At 55.1% G+C, this 14,018-nt stretch overlaps 1 protein-coding gene across 3 annotated transcripts in view; it reads left to right on the forward strand.

The window, feature by feature from the left end:
• NEURL1 (neuralized E3 ubiquitin protein ligase 1) overlaps positions 1–14,018 on the forward strand; it is a 99,178-nt gene that overhangs the window by 50,253 nt on the left and 34,907 nt on the right. The window contains exons 1-2 of one of the 3 annotated variants that reach the window (XM_024346614.3): positions 11,109–11,134; positions 11,377–11,437. The exons of the other annotated variants lie outside the window; for them this stretch is intronic. Of the exons in view, the coding sequence (XP_024202382.1) occupies positions 11,404–11,437 (34 nt within the window). The 5' untranslated portion in view covers positions 11,109–11,134; positions 11,377–11,403. Of the gene's footprint in view, positions 1–11,108; positions 11,135–11,376; positions 11,438–14,018 lie in introns of those variants that run through there. 3 annotated transcript variants of the gene reach the window in all.

A 14,018-nucleotide genomic window follows, 5' to 3' on the forward strand; every position in this document is an offset into this window, starting at 1 on the left:
CTGGGGTCAGTTCACAGAGGACCTTGAATAATCCCCAAAGTGGGGATCGAGTTTATCCTGATGCTCGGGAGCCACAGGAGGTAGAGGGCTGAGTCGGGCAGAGATGCCCGCCTGGCAGCCCTGCAGAGGGGGACGGAGGCTGGAATGATTGTCCAGAGCAGGATGATGCTGGGGGCCTGAACCATGGGCAGAGCCAGGGGAGGGAAGGAGGGGATGGATTTGAGAAGGACACGGTGACCTCTTGGATGGGGAATCTGGGCTGACACCAGATTTCCGGCCTGGATAACAGAACTCAAGGGATAAACTGGGCCCCGGAACCTTGGGGGTGCCCATGTTGGGTGGGGCCAGGAGGAGGACTGAGAAGCAGTCACTTCCAGTGAAGAATGTGCCGCTGGCCCATCCTGGGTTTCCCACCAGACCCTGGTGGAAGGGGGAATGGGAGAAGGAGCTGCTTCTTCAGACAGTTTAGAAATTCTTGATTGCCTCCCCCCAAATGATCCCCATCCCACATTCCTGATTCAGGGAACTCCTGGTTCAGAGATAAAGTGAACCAGTCCAAAGCCTCTATTTTACAGGTGTGAAAACTGTGTCCCGAGAGGGGACTGACTTGCCCAAGGTCACACAGTGAATTATGGCAGGCAGTGTCATGGTTAGTAAAAAAGGACCCCCAAACAAAGTCTAATGTAGCCCACCTCCTTCACTTGCCCTGAGAACAAAGAGCTCTCTTCCCCAGAGGGAATTGGGCTTGGCTAAGCAGGGTTGAGGTTGTGAGGGGTGCAGCATTTGTTTTAGAGAAGGGAGGGGTTCCCAGGGAAGGGACCTCCTGCCCCTATTTGCCTGCTGGTGGAGCCCAACCCAGGAGCTGCATTTGCTGCCCACATTCTGGAGCCCTGACTGCCACCACCGCCACCAGGAGGGAGAAGCCACGGAGACATTAAAAGGGGCTGCCCTCCCTAAATTCCAGAGCCTCAGGGCCTGCCTGGAACTCAGGAGTTCTGACTGCCAGGGAAGGCTTTGCTTTCTCAATGTTGACCCTACACAGTCCTGGGGTCTCTGAAGGAAGTAATCTCGAAGAGGGAGGTGTCAGGGGACAGGAGCCTGAGAGAAGTTACTGGAAAGGGAAGAAAGGAAGGCGGCGGCAATGAGCCACGGATGAATGTGCAAATTGTGAGATGGGGCAGCTGCAGGGAACAGCTAGGAGCTACAGCGGTGGGTTTCTGTCATTGCAGTCACCCTGTGGTGGCTCCCCTCCTTGGGCTGTCCTTTGTGCAGGAATACCACAGTCCTGACAGCCACCTTTGGTGGCCACACCTGAACTCTGGCTCAGGAGGATGGGGCAGCCAGCCCTGAGCCAGCCACATGCCCACGGTCCCCAGGTCTTCAGGGACTAAAAGCCCCTGTTTGTGGGGCTATGAGATGTGAGGTTGTCTGGGGTTGGGGTCAGGGACTCAGTCTCGGGCTAGGACTGGAGGTGTAGTAGCAGGGGACAGAGTTCCTTCCTGGACTCAGTGGGGATGAGAGCCACTGGCCTTTCCTGAGAGGCACTGCATGGACCCCATTACTCACAGGTACCTCTGTGCCTGGGGATCTTGCCTGTGGCCCAGCAGCTGGCATGGCCGGTGTCCTCTGGGCTCTAGGTCATGGCCCATAGTGGTAGGCACAGAGCTGGCATAGTGCAGTGGCTGGACTCAAGTCATCTCTCACCTTTGCTGTATGAGAACAGAAGTTCCTATTTTTTGAGCCAAGCCAAGCCCTCTGCTCCTGCAAGGGACCTGCCACCCCCTTTTTCTTTCTGGAGCATTTTCAGGTTTATGCCTTGCAACCTGTGAGAGCTGGCACCCCCTGCCTCAGTCCCCACTTTCTCTTTTGGAGACGTGTGTGGTGCTGAAGCTCTGACCCCTAGTGTGGGAGTGGCCCAGAGCCTGGCTGGGGCAAGGCCTGCAGGTGGGTGCCTAGGTGCATGACGGGGACTCTGGCAAAGTAGGATGGTGACTGTGGGCACACTACAGCCAAAGTCCAGGGCAGTCCACATTGGGATCAAATTTCACTTTTCTTTTTTTAGAGACAAGGTCTCACTCTGTCAGCTAGGCCAGGTGCAGGAGTGTAATCATAGCTCACTGTAACCTCAAACTCCTGGGCTCAAGTGATCCTCCTGCCTTGGCCTCCCAAAGCTCTGGGATGACAGACGTTTGCCACTGTGCCCAGCTCAAATTTTACATTTGTGGGTGCAGTGGCCCTGGGTCCCTCTGATTGATGCTGTGTTTATTTAACCGAAGGTGGCTGTTCTCAGGGGCAGCACTCTGCAGTAGACAAAGCCCTGGGGCCTGCACTCTTGAGTCTGAAATCTGGGTTCTGGCCCAGCTCTGGCACTTTATAGCTTTAACAATTAATTTCCACCTCCTTGAGCCTCTGTTTTTCTCTTTCTGTACAAAGGGATGAGCATCTGTCCTGTGGTACCTGATAGGGTACTTTTGCAGATCCAGTAAGATACTGGTGACATTGTTTCATAGCTTTTAAGAGCTGGGTCATTCTGAGAGGCCACGTGGCAGAGGGGCAGGTGTTGGGCTCTGATGTCCAGTAGGTGTGTTTCTAAATCCCAGCTTAGCTGAGCATTCGCTGTGTGACCTGGGCAAAGTATTCAGTGTCCCCAAGCCTCAATGTTCCCATCTAGGGTGCTGAGTTCCTCCCCTTCTGGGGGCCCAGAGCAGATGTTTCAAGATGCTGGCAGCAGATGTAATTTTCTGAATTGATTTGGGTACTTATTTGTCAAGTTCCTGCCTAGTTTTTTCAGAGGAAGAGGTGCCAGGACCCCCTACTGACGGGCTAAAGCCCCTTCAAGGGGAGCCAGGTCAGAGGTGGGGGGAGACCAGGCCACTAGGCCTTTTGGGGCTAAAGAGCTTTGAGGGGAAGAAGCCCCCAGATAGAACAGCTCTGGGCAGACTGACTTGAGATCAAATCCCGACTCTGCCATTTCCCACCTCTGTGTCCTGGTTTCCTCATTTGTAAGGAAGGGTAAGGTCAGGGCCTCTGTATAGAAGTCAGGAGTAGCTCATCTACAGTGCTACCACATACTAGCGCTTCCCATGCACCCCACATTGTTCTGAGCACACGACATGCATGAGCTCATTTCATCTCTCCAGTAGCCGTAGGAGCTAGGCACTATTACTATCAACCCAATTTTTCAGAAGAGGAAATGGACACTTAGTAGATGTTAGAACCAAGGTTTGAACCCGGGAAGTTTGACTCTGGAGCCTACTCTTAACTGCCACCTCTACTGTGAAGCCCCTAGTGTAGACAACACTGGTGGCACTGAGTAGTATTTGCTGTGTCACAGCACTGGGATCCAGCTGCCAGTGGCCATACTGGGAGTACCCCAGCCAAGGGCCTGAGCCCCTGTGGGGTCCTGTACTGTCACTTTGTTGTAGCTACTGACACCCAGTATCTGAGCCCAAAGGTTGGAGTCAGAGGCCCCAGGAGGGGTAGCAGGCAGGGGCAGGGCCAGGGCATGGGAGCAGAAGTGGAGGCCAAGTCAGCTGGTCCTGGGCTTGGCCATCCCTCTGTAAGCTGGACCTGGGAGAGGCAGGAAGCAGGCAGGAGCCAGAGGAAGCAGAATCCCCAGAGGAAGGAGGGGGGCCTCCCAGCTTTGGGGTGGCTTCAGCTAGCTGGGGGCCTGACACAAGAAGGAGTGGGCACCAGGAGCGTAGGCTGAGCCGTGGGGCTAAAGTTGTATATGTGAATGTGAGTGTGAGTGTGTGCGTGGGGTGGAGGTGAAGGGAGGGATGGATTGAGGAGGATCTCTGCCTGTGGAGGAGGGATTTAACCTCCTGTTATCAGCTGCCAGCTTTTCTCATAATCCAGGCAGGCCCAGCAGGGATCAGCAGAGTGTGTTTCCGCATCTCCGATGGACGAGGCCCATGTCTTGTTTCAGCACATCCCGCGCTCATCCTGTCTCCTGCGACACCCTGGGTCTCCTCATTTCTCTGCGTCTCTTCTCCCCATAAAGTCTCATTGCCTGCCCTTCCTCACCCTCCCCATCCAAGTTCTGGTGTAGGGAGCAAATCTTATGTATTCAGACCCTGCTAATTTATCACTTGTGATTGCTGGGACAAAGGCTAGCTTCCAGTTTAAAATTAATTCTATTCCTGAACAAAAACGCAGCACTAACCAGGTGACAAGGGACTGTTTAATCTACTTCCTTAGAAGAACTGACTGCTACCCAGTGCTCTGAAATGGCATTTGCATGTGAGGCACCCATGCAATCATACATGCAAAGCTTAGAATGTGCCTGGTGCAGAGTAAGCGGGTACTGAGTAAATGTTTCTTATTAAAGCAGGTCTTCTATTTCTCCTCCTTGGGGTAACATGTATTTTTTTCTTTTTTTGAGATAGTTTTCACTCTTGTCACCCAGGCTGGAGTGCAGTGGCACAATCTCGGCTCACTGCAACCTCCACCTCCTGGGTTCAATTGATTCTCCTGCCTCGGCCTCCCGAGCAGCTGGGATTACAGGGGTGTGCCACCACACCTGGCTAATTTTTGTATTTTTAGTAGAGACAGGGTTTCTTCATGTTGGCCAGGATGGCCTCGAACTCCTGACCTCAGGTGATCTGCCCGCCTCGGCCTCCCAAAGTGCTGGGATTACAGGTGTGAGCCACCACGCCTGGCTGTATTCTTAGTGCTATATGCATATCCTGCATCCCAAGTCACTCTTCTCCAAGGCTGGGACAGAGACTTTAGTCCTTCCAGTTCTACGTGGATTCCCGAGTTCTCTGACTCTCAAGCGTTGCTGTTATGGATGGAGCCAGGCAGCGGCCGTCACAGGTTATGTTATTCAGTTCTCACAAGTTTCTGGGCCATGTGATCTCCACCATGGAGAAGAGATGGTGGAGCCTCAGAGAAGCTCAGTAGCTTGCCCGTCCAACCTGAAGACCAGAGCTCCCACCCTCCACGTGAGTGGGGTGGGCACATCCATCCACCCTTCCTGACCTGTGACACAGATCTTATCATAGGCAAATGTTTGCCTCCAGCTAGGGACTCAGTGGGTGTGGGCTTTGTCTGGCACACTCTGTCCTGGGAATAGAAACCTGGTTTCTTCCTTGTTCCATCCTTTCTGCCTGGCATGGATGGTGATCCTTCTGTCCAGTCTAGGCTGGCCATGCTGGCCCTGAGGCCTGGAACTGGGGAGCACGAGCAGGTGTGTTTGTGTCTTGGAGAGGCCGAGAAAGGGCTGCTTGGCAGTGGGCCTTGGCAGGGAGGGACCTCAACTCCATCCAGGTTCTGTTTGCTCAGATTCCCTTTCAGTCTCCACCCCGCCTCTGCACCTGTTGTGTTCCCATCCTCCTGGGCGGCTGGCAGCTGTCACGGCTGGGGCACCTGTCCCAACCCCCGAGGACGCCCTCTGGGCTCCCTGGCTCCAGTTTCTCTGCAGCACTTGGCTTGCACTCTCCATCTCTGAGTACTTTTGCTCTCCTCTCCCTCCTCATCTCTCACTCTTCCAGACTCGAGGCAGCAGCCTCCACTCTTGTCCTGGCTCTGGGCATAGAAGGAAGCTTTCAGCTGGGGTTCCCTGCTTCCTATTCTCTACTGCCAGGCCCAGCCTAATGGGTAGAGAGGATGGGGCCCTGGCAGGATGGCCATAAGCCTCAAATGCTGATGAGGCGGCTCATCAACTCAATCAAATTATCCCTTGTTCTTGATGAAGGAAACACTATAGCAGCAAGGGGCTGCCTCCCAGCTCCTCCACAGCAGGGTCACCTCCTCTTCCTGGCCTCCCCAGACCCTAGTCACTTCCCCCTACTTCATAAAAAGAAGTTACCCCCTCCCTTGTCCAGTGTTGTCTTCTATACCTCCTGATGCCTGGATTTATATGTCATATTAGGCATAGCAGCAGAAGACATTACTCCTGGGTCCCAGTCCTCCTTGCCTTCCACCCACTGTGTGGCCTTGGCAAAGTCTCTATCATTTATTGGGCCTTCTTTGCTACACCTGTAAAATGGGCCCAGAACTTCTTTGCCTGCTTGAAGGTAGGGGCTGGCCCCAGTGCTCTCTGGAGGCTCTTCCCCCTTAGAGAGCTTGGTGACTGTGACTCTGATGGTTTCTATTCCCCAGTGAATTTGTTCCATGTTTTATTCTGGAGTTGCTGGCTCTGCCTTAGACTTTGAGTTCTGAGAGGGCAGGTTTAGGCTGGGAATGAGGTGCTAGGCCTTGGGGAACCTGGATGAGAGAGGACTTGGTGAGGAAAGCCTTGAGCTAGACCATCATGGAAACCAAGATGGCACCCAAGGGAAGAGGAGCTGTCTGAAAGGGGTCAGGGGACAGGAGATGGCAGGGAAAGGAGGGACAGCTATAGTAGTGGGGAGGGCCTTGGGAGCTGAATGGGTTCAGAGAGCCAAGGGGCCTAAGGTTCCCTAGATGGCATGAGAGGACGGATGCAGCTGGGGATTCTGTCAGACCAGGCCCCCAGGGGCACTGCCAGCCCTGCTTCCTGCCTGCAGGCTTTGAGGTATTAAGTCCCCACCCAGGTCATATATGGGTCTGTGTTCTTCACAATTTCCAGGATGACATCTCCAGTGTCTGTCTGGGTCACCTGTTAGCGGATGAGAAGTCCAGCCTTACTGCCTGTCCTCCGCCTGCATTTAAGCTTCATCCCGGGAATGTCACCTTCTGTCCACTGGAAAACGTCTAGGCTCTGCTGCCATACAGAACCCTTCTGCTTCCTTAAGGAGACGGTCCACTGTCCCCTTGTCTTCTCTCCTGTAAGGAAGAGGGGCCCCTGCCCTTTGCCCTTTCCTGGATGGAGCATGAGTTTTGATGTCAGGCAGGTCTGGGTTTGAAGCCTCGTTTGTCTTGCCTTCAGAATAACCTCTCTAAGCCTCAGTTTTATAGCCCAAAAATGGGCGTGATTATAACTCCTGAAGGGAAGTTTTGGGATTGGCTGATACATAAGATACTTAGCACAGTGCCTGGCACACAGTAAGCGATCAATAAATGGTAGCATTTATAGCTTCTGCTATATATTTACTTATAGCCTCTCCATTCCCCTTTCACATCCTTTCCAAAGTGCGGCTATAGAATGGAACACAGATCATTTAGCCAGAGCTGAAAGAACCTGATTCCTCAATCCCTGCCTGGCTTCTGCTGGGATCTGGAACTGCCTGTTACCCCGTCCATGCCCGTTTTACACCCCTGGCTTCTGCAGGGTGGGCATTGGGTCCTGCTCACCAGTTGGTGTATAGTGGGCACTCAGTGAATGGTTGATGAATGAATAAGTGAATGAATGATGTATGTTAGTGATTTTCTCACCCTTTTAGTAACAGAATCCTTTGGTCAAATGAATTTTTTTTTTTTTTTTTTTTTGAGGTGGAGTCTCGCTCTGTCGCCCAGGCTGGACTGCAGTGGCACAATCTTGGCTCACTGCAACCTCCACCTCCTGGGTTCACACGATTCTCCTGCCTCAGCCTCCCCAGTAGCTGGGATTACAGGCGTGTGCCACCACGCCCGGCTAACTTTTTATATTTTTGGTAGAGATGGGGTTTCACCATGTTGGCAAGGCTGGTCTTGAACTCCTGACCTCAAGTGATCCACCCGTCTCAGCCTCCCAAAGTGCTGGGATTACAGGTGTAAGCCACTGTGCCCGGCCCCAAATGAAATTTTATGGGATGCCCCAGTGAATAAAACAGAGAAGGGGTGCAGCTCTTCTGCCATATCCCGGGGCTGCCTCTCCTCTAGAGGTCCTGGACACTGCCTGAGGAAGTGACAGGAGAGGGAAGCCTCAGACACAGGACATTGATTGCCACATCCTATTTGGGGAAGTGATTGTGGGAAACAGGCTCATACGTCTGTGGGAAAACCCTTTTAGACTGCAGTGTTGAAGGCCTGGGGGCCACTCGGGCCACCTCCCAGTTCTCTGTTCTGTTTCACTCAAGTGGCCAGAGTTGGGGCTGCTGCTCATCTGAAGGACTTCCAGCTCGTGGAGCCCCAAACCTGCCCCCATCCCTGCTTGCTTACAACTTGGCTGCTTTCCCACAGTCCTGTGTCTGAAAATTACATGATTTCAGGTCTGTTTGTGAGATGTTTTCTGAGTGCCTGCTCCGGGCAGGGGCAGGAGTGATGTGAAGCCCGAGGGGAGTGAGGCTAAGTCAGGCAAGGCTCACCCTGTGGGGTGCAGGATGCGGGATGTTGCTGCTGCTGCTCCCTCCCCTTGAGCCTCCTGCCTCCTCCCTCACCCTTCACAACCAGATAGGACAGTGACTTTCTGAAATGTGGGTCTGGTCTGTTTCCTCCCTGCTGCAGAACTTCCCTATTGCTCTCAGGAAGAAGGCCAGAGTCTTCGCCCTTCTCCTCAAGACCCTCCTGGTGTATCCCTGACCCATCCTGGCTCGGCAATGGAGCATTTCCTGAGGCTCCTCCTGCTCACCCTGCTCCATACCAACCTTGCTTCTGGAACACACCAGCTCTCTCCAGCCACAGGGCCTTTGCCTATGTTGTACTCACTCTCTCCCCTAAGCCACCTCCACAGCACAGGGCCATTAGCCTTCAGATCTTGCCTTCACTGTTGCTTTTCAGGAAAGCCTGTCCTGAGCCTCCCAGAACCTTGCTCCTTTCTTTCAGACCCTTTTTCTCAGGTTGTGATGATATACTCCTTAGTGAGGCTACTGGATAAATGTCTGTTTCCTTCTGGACTGGAAGTCTGCGAGAGCTAGGACCTGCCACTGAGGGCCACCCTTGCATCCTTAGTGTCTGACACATAGTAGGGGATCAATAAATGTGGGTAGAGTTGAATTAAATGGTTGAGGTGCACCCAGGAGAAGCTGGGGCAAGCAGATAGGGCCCCAGCCAGGCCATGGCTCTCTCTGTATAGGACCGAGTAGGGTAAGTGTTAGGAGATGCCCAGCTCAGGAGCTCAGAGGAAATATAAGTGCCAAGAACAGGGACTTACTCTTACCTAGGGCCCTAGGGAGGCTTCCCAGAAGAAGTGTTCCCAGTGCTGGGTGATGGGAAGGGGGCATTCCAAGTGAGGAGAAGGCAGGAACCAAGGTGAGAGGGAGGCTGATGTCTGGGTGTGGGGCCATAGGAAGGCCAGGCTGGGCATGTGTGAGGGGTTGGTGGGCAGGGGGCCAGCCGAGTGTGTTAAAAGGCAGGCAGGGTGTGGAGGGTGACTCTGCTGCTACAGGAACAGCCTCCAAAGCATCTTCTTTTGGCCTCAATTTCCTCACCTGTAAAATGGGCATACACATACACTGATCTCTTAGGGTTGTCGTGAGGATTGAGCAAGTTAAATGCGTCACACGCTCAGGGCAGTGTGGATCATGCAGTAAGGCCTCGTGTTTGCTGTTATTATGATCATTATCCGACAAAAGGAGTTTGGCTTACTTTCTCCTTGTCAGACTGACTTAGCTTCCCGCCCCCATGGGAACTGGGTATGTGTGCCAGGAAGTGTGTGCGTGTGTGTACGTGTGACTCTGCACAGCTACGAGCCGGTATGTGCCTGTGGAAAGTGGGCTGCCTTGTGTGGACTCGGGTGTCGTGGCTTCTCCCGGAAGTCGTGGGCATGCCTCTGGCTCAGGGGAGCATCGGCCGACTGGGCTTGCTCTCCCCCAGATCCCGCCCAGCCCTCTGCTGATGACTCTAGGTCAGGCCTGAATGTCCCTCCTAACCGCTTCCCCAGACCCACTCAGAAGTGGGAGCAGCAGGGTCTTGAGCTGCGGGCTCAGGACCCAGTCCAGTCCCTTACAGGGCCCAGGCCTCTGAGTTCCATCTGCTGTGGGACAGCCTCCACCTTTCCCGTGGCCCCTTCCTCAGCCCCTACCCCTCTGTCCTCCCACCTGCCCGCTGGCTTTCTCTTCCCACCCAGCCCTTTCCCTGGGGTCCAAGATCCCAGACCTTGAGGACAGGGGCTGGTGTCCAGGCCAGGGCCAGGGCCAGGGAGGATGGTGCTGTCCTGTTGTCCTGGTAGAGGCCCCTGAGCTTGTGTTGGATGGTGACATTGTCCCTCAGACATGGCCTGAGTCCTGGTCCTGCCTGTGACCTGCTGGGTAACCTCAGGCAAGCTCCTTAGCCTCTCAGAACCTCCACTTTCTTCTCTGTAAAACAGATATCATCATAGCCGCTGCCACCCACACAGTTCCTGGTGCACAGTGCATGCTCATTGCATGGCAGCTGCTCTCTTGATGATGATCTGGGCTCCCAGCATGCCTGCCCAGGGCTGGAGGGGCCTGCCATCCCAGCCTCCCTCTTCCCCCTCTGTTCCCACCTTTCCCTCTTCCCTGAGTGTGGGGTGCCAGTGTCTACCTTAAGATTTCTGTAGAAACTTTGCGAGTCTGTGGAAGCAGGCATATGTTGACTGTGGACATTGAGAGGTGTGCATGTAACCATGTGAGTACATGTCTGGTGGTCAGTAGATGGCTGAGTGCGCTCAGTGGTGAATGCTCCCAAGTGCTTATGAGCCCATGTATATGCACATCTGTGTGACATGATGCAGAAGAATAGTGCAGGTCTGTGTTGGGGTGTGTGGTGTGTGTGTATGTGCATGGTTAAAGGGATAGGTTGGTGTGGGGGGGAAAAGCCTGGATTCTGGTGCTGCACTGCCTGGGTTTGCATTCCAGCCTTGCCACCTTTTAGGTGAGCAGCCTCTCTTTGTCTCAGTTTTCTCATCTGTAAGACCATCATCATCATCTTAGAGATGGTACCTGTTGATAATGACTGTAATACTGACCTCATCATTCAGCCTGTGAGGACCAAAGGAGTTAATACTTGCAAAGCCCTTGGAACAGAGCCTGGAAGAAGACAGAAACGGTGTTAGCACTTGGTTAACAGCTCCATCCGCTTGATTGTGAACCTCTTGAGGGCAGGGACGATGTCTGTTTTGCTTCCCAGGGGGTCCCCTCTCACCTAGCAGGACCTCTGCATGTAGTAGGTGCATGAGGCTAGTGAATGAATGGCTGTCGGCCTGGGCGTTCAGGGAGGGCTGTGTGTGTCACTACATCCCTGAGATGGGGCTGTGCGTGATGGGGATGTGTGTGCGTGTGCGCGCCTCTGCTCGCTTTCTGGAGCTCGCTGCTATTTCAGGAAGCCTCCAGTCTCCTCCTCCTTATGTAAATAAACATGACAGATCCCATCGGCTGTACCAGCGCGGGAGGTGGGGAGGCTGGAGTGGGTGGGAGCGGGGAGGCGGCGGCCGGAGGGGTGTGCGTGCTGCGTGCGCGTGTGGCCGGCTGGCCGCGGGCGGGCGGCGTGCGCGTGTGCGGGAGGGGGCGCGTGGGGGCGCGGGAGGGGCCTCGGCCCTGCCATGCCGGTCTCCGCCCGCGGGGGAGGAGACGGGGGAGGAGGAGGGGAGCAGCCGGCCGGGGCGACTCGGTGACCAGCCGGCCGGCCCCGCAGAGGTGGCTGCACTGCCCGCCGCCGGAGATGGGGGGACAGATCACCCGGAGCACTCTCCACGGTAAGGCCCCGCGGATGCCTGCGGGCCCGCCCACCCCAGCCCGAGACCGCCTGGGGAGGCCGGGCAGAGGGGCGCTGGGGCTGAGGGCTTGGTCATGCCCCTACTTCTCACTCCATGGAGGGGTCTGGGGCTGTGTGAGGGGCACCTTTTGGTGGTGGGCACTGGGGTGGGGGCAGCAAGGGAGCTGGGTAGAGCAGGAAGAGGGGTGCCTTCCCTGACAGCGGCGCCCTCCCACTGATGGTGGGAGGTCAGGCAGCTGAGGCTCCCCACAAAGTCTCCTTGTCCTCTTACCTCCTTGTCCTCTTACCAAGGTGCTGACTAGTCCCCAAGTGGGATGCGAGGTCCTGGGTTTCCCTACCCACCTCTCCCGGGACAGAGGCAGCCACAGTTAGTTAGACAGCTGAGGGGACCTGCTTGTCGGCTCTGGGATGTGGGCCTTGGAGGTGGTGCTGTGTTCTATGCTGGAGCCCCGCAAAGACATGTGGGCACTCACATGTGTGCTGAGTGTGCATGTGTGTCTGTGCTCGTGAGTAGGCACCGAAGGTGCCCGTGGGTGTGCACCTGTGCCGGCTTGTGCCTAAGCACACGGGTGTGCAAGTGACAGCACCCCACAGCGCCTGACCTCGCTTCTCCAAGTGTGTGCTCTGTGGGGGAGGCCAGAGAACTTCTGAGCCCTGCAGGTCACGTCCACAGTCAGACAGACCCACAGCATGGAGCTGGAGGGGTTAAAGAGAGGGGGGCCACTGGCTGGCTCCCCATTTGCAGAGCTCCTGCTTGCTCCAAACCCTGTCCTCTTGTTCCCCTAGCTCTAGTACTGTCGTCTTGGGAGCGCCATGGCCGATGTGGCAGCAGACCCGGAGAAGCCTTCCCAGGGACTTGTGTGTCTTCCCTGGGCCCTGGGAACTGGGGTCCTTTACAAACCAGCCAGAACAGAATAGGCTGACCTTGGGGAGTCCCTGACGCACTCCCCTATGTACCCTGCTCCCTGCTTGGATGGGGTATTAGGAGGTGGGACAGTGTCCATCTGCCGAGTCCAGTGGGCACTGAGGAGCCTGGGAGAGGCTCAGGAAGGAAGGAGGGTGGTGGCAGGAGCGTGTGGGCAGCCGCAGCCGGAACTGGTGACCAGGTGGCTTCTCCCTTCCAGGCTCTGGACTTTGGGAGAGTAATTTCTAATTAAAAAAGAAAAAAGACAGGGAAAGATGTAGGAAAAGCAAATCATTGGCTCTCTTAAAAGGAAATGAATTCCATCCTGGGTTTGGAGGGCTAAGTGACAGATGGAAGGCCCTGGAAGACACATAATCCGGAGCCAGGCCAGGGGCACTGCCAGTGGCCTGGGCCTTGGCCGGAGAGTTGGATTGGGCTGACCTGAGCCTGGCCTTGCCCGTCTGTGGGGTGGGGGCTCTTCTCAGGGCTTGCTGGCCCCGGCGGGGCCTGTTGGCAGAGGGTCTGGAGCCGACTGGCATTTTCCACTGGAGTCAGACTTGGGCAAGCCTGTGGTCTGGGAAGGACAGAGAGGCTCTCAGAGCAGACTCAGGACATAGTACACTGTCCTCCAGCTGCCTGGAGCACAGGCTGCCTAGAGGGTGAGACCACCTTAGCTCATGCTCTGGGAGTGGGTAGATATGTTTTGTAAGGAAGGCAAATGTCTTCCCGAGCCTCAGTTTTCTCACCTGTCAATGAGGCTAGTAATAGCACCCTCCTTCTAAGATTGCTGTGCAGGCCAGGCCCGATGGTTCACGCCTGCAATCCCAGACACCTTGGAGGCTGAGGTGGGAGGATTGCTTGAGCCCAGGAGTTCGAGACCAGCCTGGATAATATAGTGAGACCTCGTCCCAAGAAAAAAAGAAAACAAGATTATTGTGAGGATTACATGAATCATGTGAGCAGAGAACTCAACATGGGGAAAATCAAGAGGGCTTGGAAAGGCAACCTGGGCCCAAGGTCATATTCCCTCCCTCTCATTTGTCCCATTTCCCTGGGGGCAGGAGGATCACTTGCGGTGCTCTGAGAACTCTAGGAATTGGGCATCCAGGCTAGGTGGCCATCAGTGAGTGCTCATCAAATGCCACATCTGCCTTGACCTCCACCCTTTTGCCAGGACCGCCCTCCCAGGCGGGGCCTCCCTTATGCTGGCCCTGGGCCTTTGCCATTGCACAAGCAGAGGGGACAGGAGTTGGAAGGTCTGGAGAGGGAGTGTTTGCCTGTGTCCACACAGCCAACCTCCACCCCCATCAGAACCCTTGCATATGCGTCCTCATGCATCCACACCCATGTGTGCCCACACCTGTACACACGCCCTGGCTGCCCCAGCGGCTCTGGTTTCACCTTCTTCTGGGAAATGAGCTGGGGCCAGCGGGAGACGCAGGGGTTTGCTCCTTCCTAGGGGTGCCGTAGCCTGTAGCTGGGCTCCTGAAGACACATTGAAATGGTCCTTGATTGTATTATCTTTTCTTTTCTTTTCTTTTCTTTTTTTGAGACATAGTCTCTCTCTGCCACCCAGATTGGAGTGCAGTGGCACGATCTCAGCTCACTGCAAACTCTGCCTCCTGAGTTCAAGCAATTCTCTGCCTCAGCCTCCCGA

This window comes from Pan troglodytes, chromosome 8, assembly GCF_028858775.2.
Source record: "Pan troglodytes isolate AG18354 chromosome 8, NHGRI_mPanTro3-v2.0_pri, whole genome shotgun sequence".
NCBI lineage: Eukaryota > Metazoa > Chordata > Mammalia > Primates > Hominidae > Pan > Pan troglodytes.